We start from the raw sequence: 25441 nt of genomic DNA, 5'->3' as shown, positions 1-25441 counted from the left end.
AATGTAAAATTTCTCCAACCAAAAAACTTTTTGTTACAAAATATGTATCCTTAGATCAAACTTTTCATTTGAAATGTATTTTTTGAAGTTTTAAACAAGAATTGTAGAATGTTTAAATCTTTCAAAAAATAGTTTATGCATGTATCTAATAATTCAATTACAAAACGAGAAAACCTATGTGAAGTATTGAAAAAATCAATGTCAAATTATATTTTTCAAGATTTCTCAAATTTTTAAAAAACAAAGATAAATTCTATACCAAAAAAATAAATTAGTAGCAAAATTGTTTAAAAACCAGTAAACCATAAGTCCGCGCGCAGAGCGTGGATATTCATCACTGTTAAAGAAAGAAAGGACAAAAGTTTTAATGTCTCAACTCTCAAATTATCAAAAACATATTTCTACTAGAGTTGTAAACTCTCATAACCAGAGCCGTGCCATAACGAGAGAAAAAGAATCATTCCCTTGTGGCATCCAATTTGAAAAATTATTTAAAGCATATATATCTTAGTTGGATTGCATAGTTTATTTCTAATAAAATTATTTTAAAATCAGATATATGTTTACAATTTATACTTGCTCTAACGATGAGTATTTGACTTGTCTAGGGATGGACATTTAAATCAAATCGAACCAAACCAAACATAATCTTCCAAACTCAAACCGACTCAATCTTACTCTCCAACCATTTAGTTATGTTTCTTCTCAATCCAAATGATTTGTTTCGATTCGGTTTAATATCGAACCGAACCAATAACCAATGTATTTCTTAAATTAATTAATAATATTGTTAAAATTATAAATATGTGATCTTATCTATTATCACTTGCATTTGGTTTCTATTTTACTTTATTTTAACGTTTCTAATAAAATTAACTAAATATTAATATAAATTTAATTATATAGAATATTAGGTATTAATCGATAAGTTCTTTTGGTCTCTAAGCTCCGTGTCCCATTGCCGTCTCTATATGAATTAATATAGTTTCCTTTATCTATTTTTTCTTGTAGAACTGGTAACTTAAAATAAGAATTAATTTTATTGTATGTTTTATTGAAAACCCCAAGCTTGCTTTCTATAATAAGATGTTTTGTATTTTCCAATTTCTAGTCATTAACATATATTTACACATTATATGTTAAGACATTTATTTTATTCTATATATATCCAATTTCTATTCATTTTAATATATATATATATATATATATATAAAATAACATTTTGTTTTTGTTATTGAAGTTATTCTCTACAAATAAATTCAAATTTCCATTTAGTTATCTCTACATAAATTCAAGTTTCTTACGTATCTTCTCAATCAATATATATAGGCTTGTTCACCAAGATCATTAGTCCTTAAATTTATTAGGGTTTTACTCGGTACTTTATAAATACGTTTGAATTAGATTTCTTTTGTTTCTAACAGTTTTTGAAGACTAAGTTTTAAAGCTTATAATTCAAGACAGGAGGAGTAACTACGCTCAGGAATCATGGCTTTATCGAAAGATGATGCTGTTCGAATCAATGAGAACGTGGAGATAAGAAAATCTATTACAGAATTGGAGTTAAGAGTTCAAAATCTGACGGCAACAATTCAAGAGATGATCGTACAACAAGATAGCGACCAATATGGTCAAATGACTAGGAAGATCAAGACTGAATATTTTTTCTTTGGATTTACTACAGGTGTAAATGTAGCTATTGTCCTCGTCTTAACGGCAGCCTTTGTGTTAGAGTAATAATATCGATTGTATCGGTACTAGATTAATATCGATTATGGAATGGTGTGCTGGAGTTTTTTTTTTTTTTTTTTTTTTTTGTTAATTTTCATATTATGATCCTCTTTTTCGATAAAAACATTATGATGCTTAGTTGATTTTTTTTTTTTCACTGAAAGGATTATATTAATTGAAATTAGAGTTCCGAAAAGTTACAAATTACAAGATAAAAAATGAGAATAAAATTACAGAGACATAATGATCTTTCCATAACCTACAACTAGAAGAGGAAAGGATTTTACCGATACATTGTTTAAACCAAAAACATTTTGTCTCGAGACTGATTGAACTTTCGAAGGACCATAGGGACTTCCCGCATACCAATTGGTATTCACGGTCTTCAACACAAATGGCCATACAAGAGAATGAAACTTGGCTTTCTCCGCATAAGATGCATCTTTCTCTATAAGTGCTTTGTCAAGGGTTTCCCTGGATGTAACTGTAAGAAAAACTAGACCCACCCACTTGAATCTTTCAACGCCACAGAGAACAAGTAATTAAACTAGGACAAGCCTTAATTCTAAATGTTCTAAACCAAACACTAACCAAAGCTCAATCCCCTAACTAACAAAGAAATATAGTCGAAGATGAGAAACTTAGCCCAAAGAAGGGAAACTACAGCCTATAAAAGGAATCTACATAACCTAAGCAACTGATGATACTAGATCTTAAGCGGCTACAATCTGATCAGAGTAACCAGGGGATCCAAGGTGGAAGACAGTAGAAACGAACAAGGTACCGAGAAAAATGAAGAGTCGAGATCCAATGATGCAAAAATTTGCTGAAGAAGGAAGAGGGAAGAGCCGTCGCAAGAAGAAAACGGGAGCCTCCAAAATCGCGTATACTCAACAAAGAGAATCAACCAAGCAATAATCCCCTCCGTGAATCGCGACCCCAAACAACACCCCGAATAAACCAGCAACCATCAAATCCTATGATGCTTAGTTGATAGGACTTTTAATTTTACTTTAAATTTATGGTCCCGATAAAATTATGCTTTATATAGTGGATGTTTGAAAACTGCTCGTATTGAAAGTATAATCGTCAGCTAAGCTTGCCCTATAAGGCCAATCAAGATTATGAGAAATTATGTTATTAAATCGAATCCTTTCTTCACATCAAACCAGATCCGATCCTAATGTATCCTCTTTATTTTGTTGTAATAGTATATCAAAAACAAGCCGATAGAAGTAACAAACTGAAATAAAATAATTTGTCAAAATAACAGAGACAGGTCAAAATCGAGAAGGAGAAGAAGGTTAATGATAAACCGGTTATATCACACGACCGACATTGTACCGGTTTAGGGAGATTATATTAGCACCACTGTTGTATATCACACAAATCTCTCTCTAATTGTATGTTGGTTATATACTTATATCATCTCTAAACGAAGATCTGCATGATTTTATTTGATTTGGGATTTATAGCTTTTTGTGTTGTTTTGTTTCCCCAAATATCGGCTTCATCGAGATTGCTCTAGGGTTTCTCCGCTTCGATCTTGGCTAAGCTGTTATAACAATCTTTGATTCTTCGATTCTCTGTAAAGCTTAGTATATTCCTCCTCTCTGATTCAATTGTTCGCCGGTAATTTCGCAATCGTTTCGCTTCATTAGGTTCTCCATCTGTTCTGATCGGCTTCGTCATCTTACCCTAATTTAGCTGAGTTTGATCCTATTTCTGTACCTTTGATTAAAGGGATTGAGTTTTGGGTTTTGCTGTTTCGATCTAGCATTCTTCTTCTTCTTCTTTATTCCGGGTAATGGCTTCTGAGTCATTGAAGTTGCGTTTTTTTTTTTGTGTTCTTTTGTTGCTTTCTAGATTGTACTTGTAAAGTTATGTGCAATGGATGGGGTAAACATTTTGTAAATGTATACATTTGTGTTGCTTTGTGGCGTTGTAGTTGTTTGGTTTTGATTGTACTTGTTCTGATTTTGCAGGAGGAGGAGGAGACCTGTTATTTTTTTTCTTATGTAAGTGATTTTTGATACTGGTTATAATATCTGTGGCTGGTTTTGATGAGGAAGAAGCGGAAAGGTAGTGAAACTGAGGGTTGGGAGAATTTACCAGAGGATCTGTTATGTTCAACTGCTTCACGATCATCCAACTTCAGGTCGCATTTCTCATTAGAGGGTTACGCTAGACTCAAGAAGCGTTGCAAGGAGAATGATGATGAAGCTGTCGAGTCTGTTGTTGGTTCTTTTAAGAGACGGATTGCTGGTGTCGCTACTGCACCTCCTTGTGGTGCCTCTTCTTTGGTTTCGTCAGGAAGAGGTTTGAAGAGGAAGATTGGGTGCATTGATGTTTCCACTCAGACTGGTAGGAAGAATAAAATTGACGACGACTATGTTTTTGGTCGGAATATTGGCAAAGGCAAATTCGGCTCTGTCAGGATCTGTAAGTCTAGGAAGAATGGGACCGAGTTTGCTTGTAAGACTCTCAAGAAGGGGGAGGAGACTGTTCACCGGGAAGTTGAGATTATGCAACACTTATCTGGTCATCCCCGTGTTGTCACATTGCATGCTGTTTATGAAGAGTCGGACTGTTTTCATCTTGTCATGGAGCTGTGTTCAGGGGGACGTTTGATTGATCAGATGGTTAAGGTGGGCAGGTATTCTGAGCAGCGAGCAGCTAATATATTCAAAGACCTCATGCTAGTCATCAGTTATTGCCACGAGATGGGAGTTGTGCACAGAGATATCAAACCAGAGAATATTCTCCTAACTGCTGCAGGGAAGATACAGCTGGCTGATTTCGGCCTCGCCATGAGAATTGCTAAAGGTAAATTATACTCAGACGTTACTGTTTCCCTAGTAATTTGTGTATGCATTTTAAATGCTTCTATACATTGTTTTAGTGACTTGTAGTGTCTGTTAAGCTATAAAGTTCGCATGGCATCAGTGTCTAACAATACTGGTGTGGTAAAAAAATCTATTGATCCCTAAAATCCGATATGTCGGTATGAAATTTAACTTGACTGTCCTGTGTTTGTCTTTTTCTCTAGTAGGTTAAGTTGCAATTGTCTGGGTAATGAGTATACTTTTCTTGACTATACACTAGATGATGAGAGCTAGTCGTCTATGACAAAGGTTGATAGCAGCTGTACATGCTTTACTATCACTTTGAGTCAACTATTCGTTATGTCGTTATTACTGGCAAGTTATGGTTCCTCTTCTCTTCTCTATGGCTTAGCGTTTGACATATTGTACTTGTGATAAGAGTTTGACCTTTTCTCTGTAGCTTAGTTGAGCTGTCAAATTTTTGCTTACATGTTTGTTCATTGGTTTGTACAGGTCAAACACTGTCAGGATTGGCAGGAAGTCCTGCTTATGTTGCACCTGAAGTTCTTTCTGAAAATTATTCAGAGAAGGTCGATATTTGGAGTGCAGGTGTCCTCTTATATGCTCTCTTGTCTGGTGTACTCCCTTTTAAGGGAGACTCATTGGATGCCATTTTCGAAGCAATAAAAAACGTGAAGCTTGATTTCAACTCGGGAGTGTGGGAGTCTGTATCCAAACCTGCCCGTGATCTCTTGGCGAGAATGCTAACAAGGGAAGAATCTGCCAGAATCACAGCGGATGAAATACTAAGTAAGCCTTTTAACCTATTCCAGCTTCTTTAATCGTAAATATCCATTTAATGTTCGTCTATGTTTGATACTTGAACCTTGATTTTATTCTGGAATGTGTTAGTAGTGAGGGTAAACTGACTTAATATTCCACTTTTGTTTCAGGGCATCCATGGATACTCTTTTACACAGACCGGACACTCAAGACCATGTGTATTAAGTCAAAGCACAAGAGTCAAGCAGGATCTCCTCAGTGCCTCAAGAATCGCAGTCCCACAAAGAAAACTGACGTAAACAGAACTAACAGAGAAAAGGAGACAACATCTGATTCACCAACTGATTCATTCTCCAACACAGAGGAGGAAGAAGATGAGAGCGGTGTGGTCGATGTGCTTGTTGTTGCAATCTCCAACGTAAGGATCTCAGAACCAAAGAGAAGCAGAGTCTGTAGTCCCACCAATAACCCCATTGAGCAGCAACACTCTTCTAACTTGACCACGACTAATACACTCTGCCGAGCTTTCTGAAAGAAAAAAAACAGCTTCAAACTTTTTAACCCACACATGTACATGGCCATTTGTCTAAGCCACCACAAGCTACGGGTTCTCCACGATCTTAGTGAGTCTTACGTCATAATATCTCTCTAGTAGTTGGATTTCATATGATTCTGCGTTTTTTTCCCTCGTCTGCATTTCTGACGATGACTATGTACAGATCCTGTGAATATATGCTAAACAAATGATTGATCCGGTTTTGGATCGGAGTTGTTATAAAAAAATATATCATGTGTTATTTTGGGTACTTCCATAAAATTTGGAAGAATACAACATCAACTCAAATAATACCAATTGTTACAACAAAGAGTAACAAAACTTAACAATACAATTGTGTAGGAAAAATAAATAAATATTATTTATTACGATTTAAATTAGGAAACAAAAGACGGTTGTTATATAATGCACACAACTGAAGACGCGATTGGAAAACATTTTGAAATAGAAACAGTTTCTTTCTTAGTAGCGCGTCGTCTCTTGTTTCTTGATACATCATCTTTCATTCTTGCGTTCGTTGATCGTCGTTTCTCTTGCACAGATGCAAGCCCACGCGATGTGGAGGTTGAGGACGGCGTTGAAATTGCTTCATCGGCGACGTTCGACGGTTTGTTTCTGCGTACGACGTTCGACGTTCGACGTACGACGTTCGATGTGAAGAGGATTTGATCCTCACCAGTTAGGCGAAGCTCTAGGTTTGTTCGATCGCATGATTGATCTTCGTCCGCTCCCTCCACTGGAGGATTTTACTCAATTAGTGAGTGCTGTCTCCGGAATGAAGCGGTATGATCATGTGATCCGTCTATGCAAGAAGATGGAAATAGCTGGAATTGAACAAGATACCTACATCCTGAATATTCTGATAAATAGTTTCTGCCAGAGTTCGCACTTGCGTTTTGCTTTGTCTACATTGGCCAGAATGGTGAAAGCTGGCCATAAGCCTGATATGTTCACGTTTACCCCGTTGCTCAGGGCTTTTTTTCTTCAGAAAAAATCTTCTGATGCATTAGCTTTTCTTGAGAATATGAAGGCTATGGGTTGCAAACCAAATGTTGTGGCATATAACACTGCCTTTAGTGGTCTGTTTGACAATAAAATGATTCCTCAAGTGGACGTTCTACTGGATCAAATGGATGAAGAGGGTTGTCAACCAAATGCAGTTACTAAATCTGCAATTGTCAGCGGATTCTGCAAGAGTGGTCTTACTGAAACTGCTATAAGGTTTCTTAGAATACTGGAGGAAGACGAAGACAACGACGAAGAGGTCAGTGTTGTCTTGTACAGTCTCATTATCGACTCTCTCTGCCAAAACAAACAACTAGAGGAAGCACGGGAGCTTCTCGATGAAATGGAAACAAAGGGGATAAAACCAAACGTTTTTACTTGCAACTCTGTAATAAGCTGCCATTGTCAGCATAGCAGATGGGATGAAGCCTTAATAGTGCTGAGGGGAATGTTTGAGATGAAGATCACACCAACAGCCACCACGTATAATATTCTGATGGATTGTATGAGACAAGATGGACAATTTCTGTCAGCTGATGCTCTCTACAAATAAATGATCGAAAAAGGTATAGCTCCGGATGCTTCTACCTATACCTCTTTGATCAGTTATTACTGTAAGAAAAGACGCCTAGGTAAAGCGAGGAGTTTCTTTGATTTGATGGAGAAGAAAGGGTGTTTCCCAACTGAGGTGACTTAGAATACTCTGTTAAATGGATATTGCAAGGCAGGAAGACTAGTTGATGCAATGCAACTGTTTCATGAGATGTCGCATCAGAGAGACTTTGCTCCCAACTTAGTCACTTACACTATTTTAATTCAAGGTTGTTGCAAAGCAGGCGATGCAGATAAAGCCCTCGAATTTATTGAGATGAGTAGGGAGATTACTGGAGATCCTTTTTTCTACAATGTATCGTTAGGTTGTCTTTTCACTGCTGGCAAAATCGACCAGGCCTTGGAGATGTTTGAGCTTGTGGAAAAAATGAAAATGAGTAACGATATCATATATACCACGGTTATCAACGGGTTGTACAAGGCTAGTAGAAAGGATGAAGCATGGGATTTTTTTTGTAGCCTCTTGCGAAAAGGAGTGAAGCTCGACGTTAAGGTGTATAATTGCATCATCCACTGGTTGTTGAATCATAAAGACCTGTCTGAAGCAAAGAAATTGGCTGAAAAGATGAAGGAGGATGGGCCTGCGCCTAATGAGGATACATACAATATACAGATTCGGGGATGCCTTAAGTCTAAATTTGAAGCTGAAGTACCTGCCCTCGTCAAGCTCATGAAAGCAGATGGATTTAACCCACAAATCAACACATTTAGATTGGTTTTGAATATGTTTAAACAGGGGAAGTTGGGCCAAAGTTTTCTGGATTCATTTGGCAAAAGCAAATGGGATTGAATCATCAGATGCCTTCACGATTTCATTGGTTGACATATGTTTCTTGTTTCATAGCTTTTTACAGGTTTGACATGCTCTAAGTATTGGTTGTATCTCGTATGAAGTACTGGCTATGTTGCACCTGAAGTTTTTAATCTCTTTCAGTTCCTCACTCATTTGGAAAAGAATATGGTTACATTTAGAAAAGTCCACTACAGAACTTTCATTCAACAAGGTTGGAATAGCGATCATAACTCCTAAATTTCTGAAAACATAAGTTGCAACAACACCATTCTTGGCCATCTTGAGTAATTTATTGCACACAAGTGGCCTTATGTCTGCTAAAGTTAAAAGAAAACCAAAGCAGAGAGCAGATGTATATAAAAACTCAAGCGCATCGAGCCTTCCTGTGAAGCACCTGATTAAGCATAAAATGTGTCTGAGGGCTCAAGTAACACTCACTTAATAGCATTGCTTGGAACAGTGGAGAAAATTCCTGTGCAAGACCCTTTTTCCAACGCAAACCACCAATGAGGATTGTCCAAGCTATGTCATCATCGCTGTACTCGCCACACTGAAGCAGCTTATGGAAAACTGCATCCGCTCTCTCTCTCTGTCCTTGTTCGTAAAGCCCGCATATTAACGTTCTGCAATGTATCAATTCCGGTGTGTAGCCGCCACTGCTAATCATATGATCCACAACTTGTGCAGCTTCCCCATACTTTTTCAGCTTACAGCAACAAATAACAATCTCATCAAAAACCGCCCAAGTTGGAGTTAATCCTTGTCTTTGCATCTGATCCAACAACCTCTGTGCTAATCCTAGTTTCTTGGTAAAACAAAGCCCCAAAATGAGGTGTTCATAGCATTTGGAATCAGGAACACACCCATGTTCCACCATATTCTTATGAAAAACCCTAAGAGCAGCCTCCAAATCTTTGGTGACAGAGTAACCCATAATCAAAGACGTAAATGTGGAAAGATTAGGAGCAAAACCAGACTGAATCATCTTACACACAAACTGATTGGACTCCACCATATACCCATGACTAGAATACGCATGAACCATTGTGTTAAAAGTGTGAACGCCTGGTGAAACCACATCCAACATCTCCGTGTAGAGATGTTTCATCCCAGGGAGCAAACTAGTAGTAGCCAATGAATCGAACAAAGCCTTGTAGCAATTGGGAGTGAGCAATGATTTGAATTTGACAGAGAAGTCAATAACAAACAAAAAGTCAGAATTTTTTACACATTGAAGTGTCATGAAGCAGATGAGCTTAGGCACGTCGCAGGCGATTCCATGCTTAGTTAAAAATTCGAGGAGGGATGCACAGCCATACACAGTCTTGTGGAAATTGGGATCGGGATGATCAAGATGATGATGCAGTGAAGAGGGAAAGCCGGAGAAAGTGAATATTTTGAGGAAACCAAACTTGTTGCTTCTGTTGATGTTGCTGTTGTGCCCTTGAGGTTGTTTGGGGGATTCAGGTTCCATGTCTAGCTTGAGGAAAGTACATTTAGATAAGTTGGAGGGATTGTTCTGTTTTGGGGGTTGTCCAAAGGCAGAGCAGAGTGTGCGAGAGGGATGGTTCTCTTGTGCAACCGGAGATGCGCACGATAACAGCCTCCTACGCAGGGCCATTTCCTCGGCGATCTAAGGGTCTCCTTAGTCCTTCCTCACCAAACTCCGATCGGTGTCTGATTTCTTTGTGTACTTAATCGACGAACTCTGCAAACCCTATCTGTCTCACAACGTATATTTAAAATTATTTATATATATGTTCTTTTTTTCTCATTAACGAGAAAATAAATTAGATATTTTAATTAGAATCTAGGCCCGGCCCATTAAAGAAACTGAGCGTTCCTGTATTAATTTCAATTTGCTTGCATTGTGACATAAATATTCATCGTGATTGATACAAACAACTAGTCCTGGGCAGTTTAACCGAACCGAATGGACCGAACCGAAACCGAACCGAAATTTCGGTTCTGGTTCGGGTTCGGTTAGAGGGAAATAACCGAATGGGTAGAGTTTAAAGTATCCATGGATATCGAACCGATATCCATTCGGTTATCCGAATAGATCCGAATAAAATTAAATTTATGTTAAAACTGCTATTGTAGGGACTCGAACCAAATATCTGTGGGGATTCAAGGAATGTTGCAACCACTACACCACCGAGTCGAACCATAACAAGTCAATGCATTTTGAATTAATAAGGCAATAACATTTAAACTAAAAAAACTGAAACCAGAACTGAACCGATATCATATAAATTTAGACCAAAAAATTAAAATATTTCAAATAACCAGAAAATTTTTAGATATTTTTGACAAAAATTTTTCACATTTTTATTCAAATTTAATAACTTTAGAAAAATTTATATTATTATGGATATCCGAAACCGAACCGAAAATAACCGATACCGAACCGAACCCGAATCGAAATAGTAAATTAACCGAATGGATCCTAAACTCATATATCCGAAATACCCGGAACCGAATGGATATATCCAGAACCGAACCGAATACCCGAACGCCCACGACTACAAACAACAAACTTAAACGATACAAATCAATTTTTTAGATCGTTACTTTATTACAATAAAAAACAAAAAAAAACTAGGATAATTAGTTCTTGGTGGAGCACTTGTCCGAGCATGAATCCACACAGTCTGCAACTTTGTCTACATCTGCTCATTCCCAAACAACAACAAAACCAAACAATAAATCTTATATTGATATTAAACAAAATGAGCAAAAAAACTCCACATAATCTTACGATAATAGAAAAAGAAATCTTACTCGGATTTTGGATAGAGGAAAGGGAAACACAGTGATGAGCAGCACAACCGAGTTTGCAGTAGTAATCAGTATAACCGATTTCGTTTGTTGAAATCATCTGTTAAGGCCATTGGGGAAAAAGACAGGTCCCCACACACGTTAATGGACACTCCAAAATTTTTGGAAACGTCTTCTGGTAAAGACAACCCACAACACAACCACGGTAACAAGTTTTAAAAGGATGAGAAGATGGAGGTGGAGCTTGAGCTTCTGCCTCAACCAGAAGGTTTCCCATTACCATCACTATCATCATTGTCACAAACATCACCATTCTTTGGCTCTCCATCTTTTTTTTCTTTTTCTTTTCTAGTATATAGAGAATGTATTATAAAAGTTGATGAGGAAGTTGTGTGTTACTTGTGAATGTGGTGGTGGTAATCTGTGTTGTTATTGTTTGTTTATATAGATGGACTCTCACTCTTGATTTGCTTTACTTAGTTATAATGGTAATATATATTTTTACTATTCATTTCTCATTTGAAAATGATATTGTTCCGTTAATGGCATAAAAATATGCATTAACGTAAAACTTACAGCCTTTTTTTAATGCAGATACTTACTTAAATACATGAATTTGAATACAGCTGGGAGCCGAGAACAAATAGAGAAAACAATTTTTATTTTTATTTTTTTTGGTAATGATCAACAATCTGTATTAACATTTCTGAAGTACATTTGGTGTTATACCCTTTTAGTTTTTCTTAATTAGTTTGTTTTATTTATAACATTAACCGCTATCAATTTCGTAAAATAACATTTCGTAGAATCTCAATTAATAGAACTATTTAAAACGACCTAATTTGATACGTTCATTGTCATAAATATCTTCACAACATCTATTAACCCCTACAAATTTTCATAAAATAATATTTGTAGAAAGTCAATTAATGGATCTATTTAAACCAACCTAATTTTAAACGTTTATTGCCATACAAAAGTTAAAAATATATATACATTCTGTTTGTTCCTAAAACAACTCTATGCATTAAACGATTAATCCCATGAAAATCTCAAAATCCATTTAAATAAATGTTTGGTGATTGTAGGACCTATTCCGTTTTAATGACACAACATCATTTGAGTAACAAATTTAACCCGCGGTGTATTGCGGGTTAAATAACCAAATATTGTCCTGCGATGTATTGCGGGTTAAATAAAAGTGGGATTGGTGACACTTTTAGATGTGTACCAGGAAATAAATGTATTACTAGACTATACATATACCACACGGGTTAAAACCTTGAAAACACTACAAAAATCTATACTTTGAATACTTATATCAAATACGTGTAAAATTTTATATTTTTAAAATTAATAAAATAACAAATAATACAATATAAATTTTAAAATTTTAAAATTAAAAATATTGTCTCACGGTGTACCGCGGGTTAAATCCTAGTCTATATTATTATTTTTGAACTACATTTTGTGTTATGCCCTTGAAGTTTTGGTTATTTAATTTGGTTTATTTACAACATTAACCCCTAAAAACATTCCATAAAGAACATTGCAGAGAAACTCAAATACTAAATTTTCTTAAATTGACCAACATTTGTTATATTTATTGCCATAAAATCTTAACAAAATCTATACATTTCGATTTTTCCAAAAACAACTCTACCCATTAAAGTTTTAACCCGTTAAATCTCCAAAACTATTTTTATGGATGTTAGAATCTCTCAAATTTAAATGACATACAACAGATTTTTCATAATAAAATTTTACAATCTTCATAATTATATTAACATTAATAAATTTCCTAAACCGAAAACCCAATTTTAGAATGATTTGAAAACCAATATTCACAAATATATAACTTTAGCAAGAAGACATACATTTAATTCAGTTTATATTTTATTTAGAAACTGAATATTGTTTGGTAATAATATAAACAACTTAAAACGGAATACAGTAGAACCTCCATAAATTAATACTCGCTATAAATTAATAAATTTTTCCGGTCATGAGTTTGGCCGGTATAAAAAATGAGACATTTTGACAAAATGATAAGATAATAATTTTTTTTGGAAATGCTATGTAAAAATATGGTCTCATCAATATCATAAATTAATAATCATATAAACTGATATATATATATATATATATATCTAAGAAAATCTAGTGAAATATGATTTTATTGTTGTTTGCCTATTCTTGAATTTGCATTCTTGTTGGAGCTCATCTCTAAGTTTTTCATTGTTGTATTTTCAAATCATATCCATAAATTGTGAAGAGTCATAGATGCGATAATTGCTTCTTTATTAATTGGTTTTAAAGGTACCGCAATATCTTCTGCAACTTCATCATTACCATGAAAGATAGTAGTAGCAATTTTTTCTAAACTCTAAACTTCTAACATTTCTCATTTTTACCTAGATAGTCTATTAAACAATTGACATTCATCCTATTACGATAACTAAGATTATAAATTAAGAAAATTCTTTAAATTGGGAATGATAACAAAAGTATCTTATTTTGTAATAGAAATTTTTTAATATGAAAATGAAAAAATCTCTTCATAAATTAATAAAATTTCATAGTACCGACCTTATTAATTTATAGAGGTTTTACTGTACAATTAAATTTCACTTTTATTGGTATAGATAAAAGACTCCTTCCTCATCAAACATATTTAGATATATAAATATCAACTTCAAAAACTAAACAAAACATCTACGACCAAAACCTACAACATCATATCTAAAAGAGAAATGGCTGCAACATTTGTTTTTTTTAGAGATGTCCGCCCTTACAAGACGACGTGGAGGGTGCAAGTGAAAGTCCTTCACTTGTGGCGTCAATACACAAGCAGCACCGTGGAAACTATAGAGCTGATCTTGGCACTGTAAGAATCACACAAAAACATAATTTCTATTATTTTCTTTTATTATTCAAATGAATCTTACTCTGCTGCTTTTATCATTTCAGGAAATGAAAATCCACATATCAGTAAAAAAAAAGACATGGTTACACGGTATGTTTGATTATTTTGATTATTTTTTTGATTATTTTTTGTATGAAAAAACTTATTTTGATTATTATTTTTTTCGCAAAAACTTATTTTGATTTTGGTGAGACGGGTTGGCATTAATCCGATATAGGGAGTTAAGTGGAATTGTTTTTTTTTTAAAACACTTTTAGATTTGTACCAGGAGATAAATGTATTACTAGACTATACATATACCACACGGGTTAAAACATTGAAAACACTACAAAAATCCTATACTTTGAATACTTTTATCAAATACCTGTAAAATTTTATATTTTTAAAATTAATAAAACAATAATAAAATAACAAATAAATACAATATAAATTTTAAAATGTTTAAATTAAAAATATTGTCACGCGGTACACCGCAGGTTAAATCCTAGCTGTTTTCTTTGAAACCAAATAAACAATTTATTCTTATTTTCTGAATAAACAGCCAAAATTCAAAACAAAATATGAGAACAAAGACTAATCTTATATGTGCGTGCCTCTAAATTTTCAGGGCCGGGCTGTGTTTAAAAATGTTGACAGAAAAAACTATATAAATCATGTGTAATAAAAATCTTTTCCGTTGTATTTCATATCTTGTTTGGTGGCATAACGATAAAACTAGTTGAAAATAATATTAGTTGATAAACTATGCATGCACTGAAAATTTTATGTATATTTTTTGACGATTTTTTTAAAAAACACATTTTTGTACATATAAATTATATGATATAATCGTCCCGTTTAAAATTAAAAATCGTGTAGAATTTATTTTCTGACATTTCTCATATAGTTACCTCCCTATAAGTTAATCATGTATAGGTGCATACCGTATTATATATATACAGTTAAAGAGTAGTTATTAAAGGTTTAAAACTGTATACTTATTGGGGTCTGTTGTGAGGTTTAGACCACGGTTTGATGTAGTACATGTTCATAGATAAAGACTTAACATTTAAATAAATAAACATAGTCTGAATCTTTTACACATTGAAGTATCATGAAGCAGATGAACTTAAGCACATCGCAGGCAATTCCATGCTTAGTTAAAACGTCGAGGAGGGATGCAAAGCCATACACAGTCTTGTGGAAATTGAGATCGGGATGATCAAGATGATAATGATTCAGTGAAGAGGGAAATTAAAGCCGGAGAAAGTGAGTGTTTTGAGGAAAACAAACTTGTGGCTGTTCTTGTTCTTGTTGTTGTGCCCTATATGTATATTTTTTTTCTGATTAACGTATTTTAATTATAAACTTAGGCTCTGCCCATAAAAGAAACAGAGAGGAGTAGGAAGAAAGAGTTTTTTTTTAATATATATAATCATAACCGATTTGCTTGCATTTATGTGACATAAATATTCATCGTGATTGAAACAAACAACAAACTTAAACGGTTCATATCATTTTTTAGATCGTTACTTTATTACAATTAAAAAAAAAATGACTATTAGTTCTTGGTGGAGCATTTGTCCGAGCATGAATCCACACAGTCCGAAACTTTTTCTACATCTGCTCATGCCACAAACAACAACAAACCAAACAAGAATAAATCTTATGCTGATAAAATGTCAATAAACAAAAAGAAAAGAAAAAAAAAACCAAAATTTTACGATAATACAAAAAGAAAAGAAAAATTTACTCGGATTTTGGATAGAAGAAAGGGAAACACAGTGATGAGCAGCACAACCGAGTTTGCAGTAGTAATCAGTATGATCGATTTCGTTTGTTGAAACCATCTGTGAAGGAGGAGAAGACATTTGGGGAAAAAGACAGGTCCCCACACATGTTAATGGACACCACAAAATTTTTGGAAACGTCTTCTGGTAGAGACAACCCACAACACAACCACCGTAACAAGTTTTGAAAGGATGAGAAGGTGGAGGTGGAGCTTGAGCTTCTGCCTCAATCAGAAGGTTTCCCATTGCCATCACTATCATCATTGTCACAAACATCACCATTCTTTGGCACTCCATCTTTTTTTTCTAGTATATAGAGAATGTATTATAAAAGTTTATGAGGAAGTAGTGTGTTACTTGGTGGTGGTAATCTGTGTTGTTGTTGTTTGTTTATATAGATGGACTCTTGATTTGCTTTACTTAGTTATAATGGGTAATATATATTTTTTACAATTCATTTCTCATTTGAGATGATATATATATTGTTCCGTTAATGGCATAAAAATATGCATTAAAATAAAACTTTCAGCCTTTTTAATGCATATATTTACTTAAATCCATGAATCTGTACAACTAATTGATCAAAATCAAATCCATTTAATGTTTGGTGTTGCTGGATCTTTTGTTCGTCTATGTTTGATACTTTAATCTTGACTTTATTCTGGAATCCATTAGTTGTGAGGGTGAACTGAATTAATATTCCAACTTTTGTTTCAGGACATCCATGGATACTCTTTTACAGAGACCGGACACTCAAGACAATGTGTATTAAGTCAAAGCACAAGAGTCAAGTGGCATATAAAACTGCCTTTAGTGGTCTGTTTGACAATAATATGATTCCTCAAGTGAACTTTCTACTGGAAAAAATGATTGAAGTGGGTTGTCAACCAAATGCAGTTACTAAATCTACAATTGTCAGCGGATTCTGCAAGAGTGGTCTTATTGAACTACTATAAGGTTTCTTAGAATACTGGAGGAAGACAACGACGAAGAGGTCAGTGTTGTCTTGTACAATGTCATTATCGACTCATGGATTATATGAGACAAGATGGAAATTTTTTAAGATTAATTCTGATAACACGTACAATATATGTATATTGTTGTATGATTAACGTATTTTAATTAAAACTTAGGCTCTGCCCATAAACGAAACAGAGAGCAGTACGAAGCAAGAGTTTTTTATTTTATTTTTTTGTAATCATAACCGATTTGCATGCGTTAATGTGACATAAATATCATTTTTTAGATCCCACCAATATTCATCGTGATTGATACAAACAACAAAACTTAAACGGTTCATATCATTTTTTAGATCGTTACTTTATTACAATAAAAAAACTAGGATTATTAGTTCTTGGTGGAGCACTTGTCCGAGCATGAATCCACACAGTCCGCAACTTTTTCTACATCTGATCATGCCAAAACAACAACAAACCAAACAATAATAAATCTTATGTTGATAAAATGTCAATAAAATAATAAAAAAAAACCCAAAATCTTACGATAATACAAAAAGAAAAAAACTTACTTGGATTTTGGATAGAAGAAAGGGAAACACAGTGATGAGCAGCACAACCGAGTTTGCAGTAGTAATCAATATGATCGATTTCGTTTTTTGAAACCATCTGTGAAGGAGGAGAAGGCATTTGGGGAAAAATACAGGTCCCCACACACGTTAATGGACACCCCAAGAAACTTGGAAACGTCTTCTGGTAGAGACAACCCACAACACAACCACGGTAACAAGTTTTGAAAGGAGAAGGTGGAGGTGGAGCTTGAGCTTCTGCCTCAGTCAGAAGGTTTCCCATTACCATCACTATCATCATTGTCACAAACATCACCATTCTTTGGCACTCCATCTTTTTCTTCTTCTTTCTTTTCAAGTATATAGAGAATGTATTATAAAAGTTGGTGGTGGTAATCTGTGTTGTTGTTGGTTGTTTATATAGATGGACTCTTGATTTGCTTTACTTAGTTATAATGGGTAATATATATTTTTTTACAATTTATTTCTGATTTGAAGATGATATATATATTGTTCCGTTAATGGCATAAAAATATGCATTAACATGAAACTTACAACCTTTTTAATGCAGATATTTACTTACATATATGAATCTGTACTGTTGTGAGCCGAGAACAAATAGAGTAAACAGTATTTATTTTGGTTATGATCCACAATTGTTTTATTTGAAACCAAATAAACAATTTCTTCTTATTTTCGGGCTGTGTTTAAAAATTTGACAGAAAAAAAACTATATAAGGGGATGGTATTGGATTCTAATTTATGAAGATTTTTGAAGAGTTCAACAAAATCATTAAAAGTGCATAAGTGAAAGATTGTTAAAAATTGCTAGAGAGTTTTGTTGATTAGTTTTCTAAATTCTTGTAAAGTTCTCTAAACAATTCATGTATTTTTGTGATAGTTTCCATAGCTTAATTTTGTAAAAAAAGTGTCTAAAATCATGAACCAATAACATAGTAATTGAAGTCATTAACAATCCTAAATTCTTTCGTTTTAATTGAATAACACAAAACTTTTAATGTCTTTATAAAATTTTGAATCCAATTACCCAAATTTGTTAAGATTTTAAATAATTTTTTACAAATCACAAACTAATAACACTAAACTTTAACAGAGTTTAACAAAATCTTGATCTAATAACAGCAGATTCTACATAATATTTAAATTCTTTAAAAATCTATTCAAATCTCAAACCAATAACCCCTAATAATTTTTTTGTAATAAAAATATTTTTTGTTAGTCACACATGTTTGGTTATAATTCATATCTTGTTTGGTGGCATAACGATAAAACTAGTTGAAAATAATATTTGTTGATAAACTATGCATGCTCTGAAAAATTTATGTATAATTTTTGACGATTTCGTCTCGTTTAAAATTAAAAATTGTGTAGAATTATTTTCTGACATTTCTCATATACCTCCCTATAAGTTAATCATGTATAGGTGCATTACCGTATTATACATACAGTTAAAGAGTAGTTATTAAAGGTTTAAAATTGTATACTTATTGGGGTCTGTTGTGAGGTTTAGACCACAGTTTGATGTAGTACATGTTCATAGATAAAGACTTAACATTTAAATAAATAAACATGTTGCTGTTCTTGTTCTTGTTGTTGTTGTTGTGCCCTATATGTATATTGTTTTCTGATTAACGTATTTTAATTATAAACATAGGCTCTGCCCATAAAAGAAACAGAGAGCAGTAGGAAGAAAGAGCTTTTTTTTAATATATATAATCATAACCGATTTTCTTGCATTAATGTGACATAAATATTCATCTTGATTGATACAAACAACAAACTTAAACGGTTCATATTATTTTTTTAGTTCGTTACTTTATTACAATAAATAAAATAAAAAACTAGGATTATTAGTTCTTGGTGGAGCACTTGTCCGAGCATGAATCCACACAGTCCGCAACTTTGTCTACATCTGCTCATGCCACAAACAACACAAACCAAACAATAATAAATCTTATGTTGATAAAATGTCAATAAACAAAAAAAAAAGAAAAAAAAAAACCCAAAATCTTACGATAATACAAAAAGAAAAAACTTACTCGGATTTTGGAAAGAAGAAGGGGAAACACAGTGATGAGCAGCACAACCGAGTCTGCAGTAGTAATCAGTATGATCGATTTCGTTTGTTGAAACCATCTGTGAAGGAGGAGAAGGCATTTGGGGAAACATACAGGTCCCCACACACGTTAATGGACACCCCAAGAAACTTGGAAACGTCTTCTGGTAGAGACAACCCACAACACAACCACGGTAACAAGTTTTGAAAGGAGAAGGTGGAGGCGGAGCTTGAGCTTCTGCCTCAATCAGAAGGTTTCCCATTACCATCACTATCATCATTGTCACAAACATCACCATTCTTTGGCTCTCCATGTTTTTCTTCTTCTTTCTTTTCTAGTATATAGAGCATGTATTATAAAAGTTGATGAGGAAGTAGTGTGTTACTTGGTGGTGGTAATATGTGTTGTTGTTGTTTGTTTATATAGATGGACTCTTGATTTGCTTTACTTAGTTATAATGGGTAATATATATTTTTTACAATTCATTTCTGATTTGAAGATGATATATACAGTATATTGTTCCGTTAATGGCATAAAAATATGCATTAACATGAAACTGACAGCCTTTTTAATGCAGATATTTTACTTACATGAATCTGTACAGCTGTGAGCCGAGAACAAATAGAGAAAACAAATTTTATTTTGGTAATGATCCACAATTGTTTTATTTGGAACCAACTAAACAATTTCTTCTTATTTTCTAATAAACAGCCAAATTTCAAACCAAATATGAGAACAAAGACTATTCTTATATGTGCCTCTAAATTGTCAGGGCCGGGCTGTGTTTAAAAATTTGACAGAAAAAACTATATAAATCATGTGTAGTAAAAAAATTTTCCGTTAGTCACACATGTTTGGTTATATTTTATATCTTGTTTGGTGGCATAGCAATAAAACTAGTTGAAAATAATATTCTATGCATGCTCTGAAAAATTTATGTATATTTTTGACGATTTTTTTTTTAAAAACCATTTTGTACATATAAATTTATATGATATAATCGTCTCGTTTAAAATTAAAAATTGTGTAGAATTATTTTCTGACATTTCTCATATAGTTACCTCCCTATAAGTAATCATGTATAGGTGCATTACCGTATTATATATACAGTTAAAGAGTAGTTATTAAAGGTTTAAAACTATATACTTATTGGGGTCTGTTGTGAGGTTTAGACCACGGTTTGATGTAGTATATGTTCATAGATAAAGACTTAACATTTAAATAAATAAACATAGTCTGAATCTTTTACACATTGAAATATCATGAAGCAGATGAGCTTAGGCACATGCAGGCGATTCCATGCTTAGTTAAAACGTCGGGGAGGGATGCAAAGCCATAAACAGTCTTGTGGAAATTGGGATCGGGATAATAAAGATGATGATGATGCAGTAAAGAGAGAAATTAAAGCCGGAGAAAGAGAATGTTTTGAGGAAAAAAAACTTGTTGCTGTTCTTGTTCTTGTTGTTGTGATTGTTGTTATGAACTTAGGCTCTGCCCACAAAAGAAACAGAAAGCAGTACGAAGAAAGAGTTTTTTTTTTTTTTAATATGTAATCATAACCGATTTGCTTGCATTAATGTGACATAAATATTCATCGTGATTGATACAAACAACAAACTTAAACGATACAAATCAATTTTTTAGATCGTTACTTTATTACAATAAAAAAAACTAGGATTATTAGTTCTTGGTGGAGCACTTGTTCGAGCATGAATCCACACAGTCTGCAACTTTTTCTACATCTGCTCATGCCATAAACAACAACAAACAAAACAATAAATCTTATGTTATAAAATTTCAATAAACAAAAAGAAAAAGAAAAAAAATAACCCATAATCTTACGATAATACACCAAAAAAAAAAACTTACTCGGATTTTGGATGGAAGAAAGGGAAACACAGTGATGAGCAGCACAACCGAGTTTGCACTAGTAATCAGTATGATCAATTTCGTTTGTTGAAACCATATGTGAAAGAGGAGAAGGCATTTGGGGGAAAAGACAGGTCCCCACACACGTTAATGGACACCCCAAAAAATTTGGAAACGTCTTCTGGTAGAGACAACCCACAACACAACCACGGTAACAAGTTTTGAAAGGATGAGAAGATGGAGGTGGAGCTTGAGCTTCTGCCTCAATCAGAAGGTTTCCCATTACCATCACTATCATCATTGTCACAAACATCACCATTCTTTGGCTCTCCATTTTTTTTTTCTAGTATATAGAGAATGTATTATAAAAGTTGATGAGGAAGTAGTGTGTTACTTGTGATTGTGGTGGTGGTATTGTTTGTTTATATAGATAGACTCTTGATTAATATATATTTATAATGGGTAATATATATTTTTCACAATTCATTTCTCATTTGAAGCTGATACTGTTCCGTTAATGGCATAAAAATATGCATTAACGTAAAACTTACAGCCTTTTAATGTAGATACTTACTTAATACATGAATCTGAACACAGCTGGGTACGGGATGAACCCAAATATTGTCTATAAACGATTTATTTTTATTTTCTGAATAAACAGCCAAAATTCAAAACAAAATAAGAGAACAAAGACTAATCTTATATGTGCCTCTAAATTGTCAGGGCCGGATTGTATTTAAAAATGTTGACAGAAAAAAAACTATATAAATCATGTGTACTCAAAATCTTTTTTGTTAGTCACACATGTTTGGTTATATTTCATATCTTGTTTGGTGGCATAACGATAAAACTTGTAGAAAATAATATTAGTTGATAACTATGCATGTTATGAAAATATTATGTATATTTTTTGACGCTTTCGTCTTGTTTAAAATTAAAAGTTGTGTAGAATTATTTCTGACATTTCTCATATAATTACCTCCCTATAAGTTAATCATGTATAGGTGAATTACCGTATTATATATACAGTTAAAGAGTAGTTATTAAAGGTTTAAAACTGTATACTTATTGGGTCTATTGTGAGGTTTAGACCACGGTTTAATGTAGTACATGTTCATAGATCAAGACTTAACATTTAAATAAACAAAAAAATTGTCGTAGTTTCAGATCAAATATTACAGCTGGTGAATAGTTGTGTTCGGTTCACGTACAGTTTTATCGATTTATTTATCAAGTCCCAAAAATTAATAAAAGAAAGAAATAATATTTATTTGACTGGCAAAAATAAAAAACACTCATTCGGCTTGAATATCGCGTCAATACAAAATCAATACATAATATGATTTGCTTTTTATTAAAGTAAAACATATATCAGTTTTTATTCTCCTTGGAGCATTTTTCCGAACATGAATCCACACAGGTTGCAACTTTCTCCGCATCTGTCCGCATCACAAACAACAAACACAACCATAAATACAACCATCATATAAAGTTTGTAGTGAGCAACGACTACATGCATGAGATTAATGTAGAATGTTTATATTTATACCAAAAATTGTGAATGCAAAAAGTGAAAACTTACTCGGATTTTGGAGGGAAGAAAGAGAAACACAATGGTGAGTAGCACAACCGAGTTTGCAGAAGTAATCAGTACGATCGATTTTGTTTGTTAAACCCGTAGTATAATAAGAAGGAGAAGGTGATGGTGGAGTAGGAACAAGACAAGTCAGAAGACATGTGAATGGACAAAAAAGAGATTTTGGAAACGTCGTATGAGATTTACACACCATATGACAATTTGAGTAACAAACTTTAAAATGGCTAGTAGACTTAGCCTCTGACGTCTGAACCAGAAGGTATCCCATTAGTACCATCACTATCATAATGTTGTTCATCATCAACGTCGCAACTCTTTTGCTCTCCATTTTTCTCAAGAGTGTTATAAAACGTTGATGCTATTGTTTATTTATTACTTTTACTTTTATGTGGTACTGTTTATATATATATATATATATATATATATAGGGATTACGTAATCTTCCGTATAAGTAAACACTTTTACAGTCAACAACAAATCAAGGTGTAATTATTTTGATGATACGACAATTGATGGATAAATCTATATATTTTTTTCCATTCCCTTTCCGACACGGATATTATTCGTTAAAAACAAAAAGATTAAACGTATCGAAGTTTCACCAAAGCGTACTAATTATGGGCCTACAAATGTCCCATGAAATATTGTTTTCCACAAAAACTCGATGATACGGATAAAGGCGTCCGGACTGAAATATTGTTTACCCATGTAGAGTGTTTGTGTTTACACACACGATAGAAACGAATATGACTTAGTAACGAGTTTGCTAAACATGTATGCATGCTGTGTTTTAACTTTTAACGTAACACATATTTTGGTTAAAACCTTCAGACATTCTTATTTTTGAATGATAAAAATTTATTCAATTTTTTGTCATGGAGGGGAATTGGGGAAATGTGATTCATCTCTAAGTATTTGCTATCCGGAAATGTATATTATTATTATTATTATTATTATTATTATTATTATTATTATTATTATTATTATTATTATTATTATTATTATTATTATTATTATTATTATTATTATTATTATTATTATTAATGTCTCTTTATTTTTAACAGATAGTTCTATTTTATCAATTGGCTTGCTCGTAAGTCGTAACACGAAGCATATATCATCTATAGCTAGAAATAAGTTCTCAACTTCTCATTTGGAAAATGAGTCTTTTATATATCGCTCGTTTATTATATCTTTTATTTAGACATTAAGTTAAAGTTATATCAAACGAGTTTGGGGTTTAATTGTTGTGGGAGCACATGATCTATGAACGTAAATCTACGCATATTATACTGATGATACTTTCTCAACATGATCTTCCCCATATATAAAACCCCAAACAAACCATAAGAAAATTAATCACAATCAACAACTGATTAAGACTATAACTTTAGTGTTATAAAACAGTGGTAGGTTATTATCTATATAAAAAAAAACATTGTGGGTAATTATGTTCTTTTATCTAATTTTCTATTTTTCCTATTATTTGATTATAATTTTGATTTTTTAGTTCCCTTAATTCAATAAATAAATTTGTTTTAAGATATACAATACATTCACTGTTATAAAAATATTTGTTTAAAAAAAATATATATAAAACATTATATTTGTTTATCTAATTTATTATTCTTTCATTCTAAAGTTTTATTTTATTTTGGTCAAATATTCTACAGAGATTAATTGAGTACGATTGCTTCTCTTTTTTTTTTTTTTTTTTTTTTGGGCAAAAGTACGATTCCTTCTCTATATCACTAGATTTGATATGTAAAACATTATTTCTATTTCCTCAATTGTGAATACTAAACAATATCTCTTCCAATTACAAAAACATGTTTGTTGTTATTGAGCTTGAACATTAATACTAAACCGATTTAAACCAAATAACATCAGTTTAAAAACCGTCGTAAAAATGTATGACGTTAAGTATTTTAGCATCATTTTAACAATTAATATTTACTTATATTGTCAAATATTTGAGTCAGTTAAGTAAGTTTGGCAACTGTTTTTATGTGACACCAAACTTAAATTAACTTTCCCTCCAAAATCCCATATTTCACTTTTAATTAACTTTCCAGCTGTTATAATAAAAAAGATTGCAAATAAATAAATAAATGAAAAAAGAAATCACCAAAAAAGAAAACATAAAAAATGAGTATGCCTAATAAAATTTCAGTTGATTACTCTAGGTCGGTTTAGATTGTGACGTAGAGTAATCAACGTATCCTAGCACGTTTTTATTGTAGTGCTTGAATTGAACAACACTTCATTAATTAGATTTAAGTACTGAATTGAAACAAACAAATGGTTTGAGCATGATTACACACAAGCTGATACTCTTTCCACATCTGTTCATAACACAAACACCAACCAAAACCATTAAAGATAACGTCAATTACAAAACAAAAAATCAAATCTCAACTATATATATGGTCACTGGTTTGAAGAATAAGACAAATGAAAAGAAAAGAAAACAGAAAATTGTATTATGCTTATGCTTATGTAACAAATATTCGTGAACACCATTATGGCTTAGAGAGTATACAAAAAAGGTATACACGACGTAAAGAAAAACCTTACTCGGATTTTGGAGG

At 32.9% G+C, this 25441-nt stretch overlaps 7 protein-coding genes and 1 pseudogene across 11 annotated transcripts; 2 read left to right on the top strand and 6 right to left on the bottom strand.

The window, feature by feature from the left end:
* Window positions 1-3118: 3118 nt before the first annotated feature.
* LOC104739919 (serine/threonine-protein kinase PEPKR2) lies at window positions 3119-6221 on the top strand. 4 transcript variants are annotated; one of them, XM_019235231.2, is made up of 5 exons: window positions 3135-3363; window positions 3475-3535; window positions 3717-4557; window positions 5070-5366; window positions 5510-6221. In XM_019235231.2, the coding sequence occupies exons 3-5, from the start codon at window positions 3795-3797 to the stop codon at window positions 5869-5871; spliced, it is 1422 nt and encodes a 473-aa protein (XP_019090776.1). In that variant the 5' UTR covers window positions 3135-3363; window positions 3475-3535; window positions 3717-3794; the 3' UTR covers window positions 5872-6221. The 4 variants fall into 4 exon arrangements, with proteins under 4 accessions (XP_010458699.1, XP_010458698.1, XP_019090775.1 ...); XM_010460397.3 differs by lacking the exon at window positions 3475-3535 and having other exon boundaries at window positions 3119-3363; XM_010460396.3 differs by having other exon boundaries at window positions 3119-3535.
* Window positions 6222-6493: 272 nt separating this feature from the next.
* LOC104743271 (pentatricopeptide (PPR) repeat protein) lies at window positions 6494-8291 on the top strand. Its single transcript, XM_087484458.1, has one exon. The coding sequence runs from the start codon at window positions 6605-6607 to the stop codon at window positions 7451-7453; it is 849 nt and encodes a 282-aa protein (XP_087340584.1). The 5' UTR covers window positions 6494-6604; the 3' UTR covers window positions 7454-8291.
* Window positions 8292-10654: 2363 nt separating this feature from the next.
* LOC104743269 (thionin-like protein 2) lies at window positions 10655-11473 on the bottom strand. The gene is made up of 2 exons (XM_019235988.2): window positions 11090-11473; window positions 10655-10977 (listed from the first exon to the last, which is right to left on the bottom strand). The coding sequence occupies exons 1-2, from the start codon at window positions 11184-11186 to the stop codon at window positions 10916-10918; spliced, it is 159 nt and encodes a 52-aa protein (XP_019091533.1). The 5' UTR covers window positions 11187-11473; the 3' UTR covers window positions 10655-10915.
* Window positions 11474-15396: 3923 nt separating this feature from the next.
* On the bottom strand, window positions 15397-16121 carry LOC104743267 (thionin-like protein 2). The gene is made up of 2 exons (XM_010464370.3): window positions 15745-16121; window positions 15397-15614 (listed from the first exon to the last, which is right to left on the bottom strand). The coding sequence occupies exons 1-2, from the start codon at window positions 16076-16078 to the stop codon at window positions 15553-15555; spliced, it is 396 nt and encodes a 131-aa protein (XP_010462672.1). The 5' UTR covers window positions 16079-16121; the 3' UTR covers window positions 15397-15552.
* Window positions 16122-16943: 822 nt separating this feature from the next.
* Window positions 16944-17697, bottom strand: LOC104739918 (thionin-like protein 2). The gene is made up of 2 exons (XM_010460395.2): window positions 17310-17697; window positions 16944-17190 (listed from the first exon to the last, which is right to left on the bottom strand). The coding sequence occupies exons 1-2, from the start codon at window positions 17638-17640 to the stop codon at window positions 17129-17131; spliced, it is 393 nt and encodes a 130-aa protein (XP_010458697.1). The 5' UTR covers window positions 17641-17697; the 3' UTR covers window positions 16944-17128.
* A 1393-nt stretch (window positions 17698-19090) lies between these two features.
* Window positions 19091-19863, bottom strand: LOC104739917 (thionin-like protein 2). Its single transcript, XM_010460394.3, has 2 exons — window positions 19367-19863; window positions 19091-19239 (listed from the first exon to the last, which is right to left on the bottom strand). The coding sequence occupies exons 1-2, from the start codon at window positions 19695-19697 to the stop codon at window positions 19178-19180; spliced, it is 393 nt and encodes a 130-aa protein (XP_010458696.2). The 5' UTR covers window positions 19698-19863; the 3' UTR covers window positions 19091-19177.
* Window positions 19864-20947: 1084 nt separating this feature from the next.
* LOC104743266 (thionin-like protein 2) lies at window positions 20948-21631 on the bottom strand (annotated as a pseudogene). The gene is made up of 2 exons (XR_015579191.1): window positions 21254-21631; window positions 20948-21126 (listed from the first exon to the last, which is right to left on the bottom strand). The product of XR_015579191.1 is annotated as a thionin-like protein 2 (transcript).
* Window positions 21632-22497: 866 nt separating this feature from the next.
* On the bottom strand, window positions 22498-23206 carry LOC104739916 (thionin-like protein 2). The gene is made up of 2 exons (XM_010460393.2): window positions 22836-23206; window positions 22498-22692 (listed from the first exon to the last, which is right to left on the bottom strand). The coding sequence occupies exons 1-2, from the start codon at window positions 23176-23178 to the stop codon at window positions 22625-22627; spliced, it is 411 nt and encodes a 136-aa protein (XP_010458695.1). The 5' UTR covers window positions 23179-23206; the 3' UTR covers window positions 22498-22624.
* Window positions 23207-25441: the final 2235 nt, after the last annotated feature.

Source organism: Camelina sativa, chromosome 14 (assembly GCF_030686135.1).
Source record: "Camelina sativa cultivar CO46 ecotype springtype chromosome 14, ASM3068613v1".
NCBI classification, from domain to species: Eukaryota; Viridiplantae; Streptophyta; class Magnoliopsida; order Brassicales; family Brassicaceae; genus Camelina; species Camelina sativa.
The sequence above is the reverse complement of the archived record's forward strand: the minus strand, read 5'-3'. Positions and strand labels throughout refer to the sequence as shown.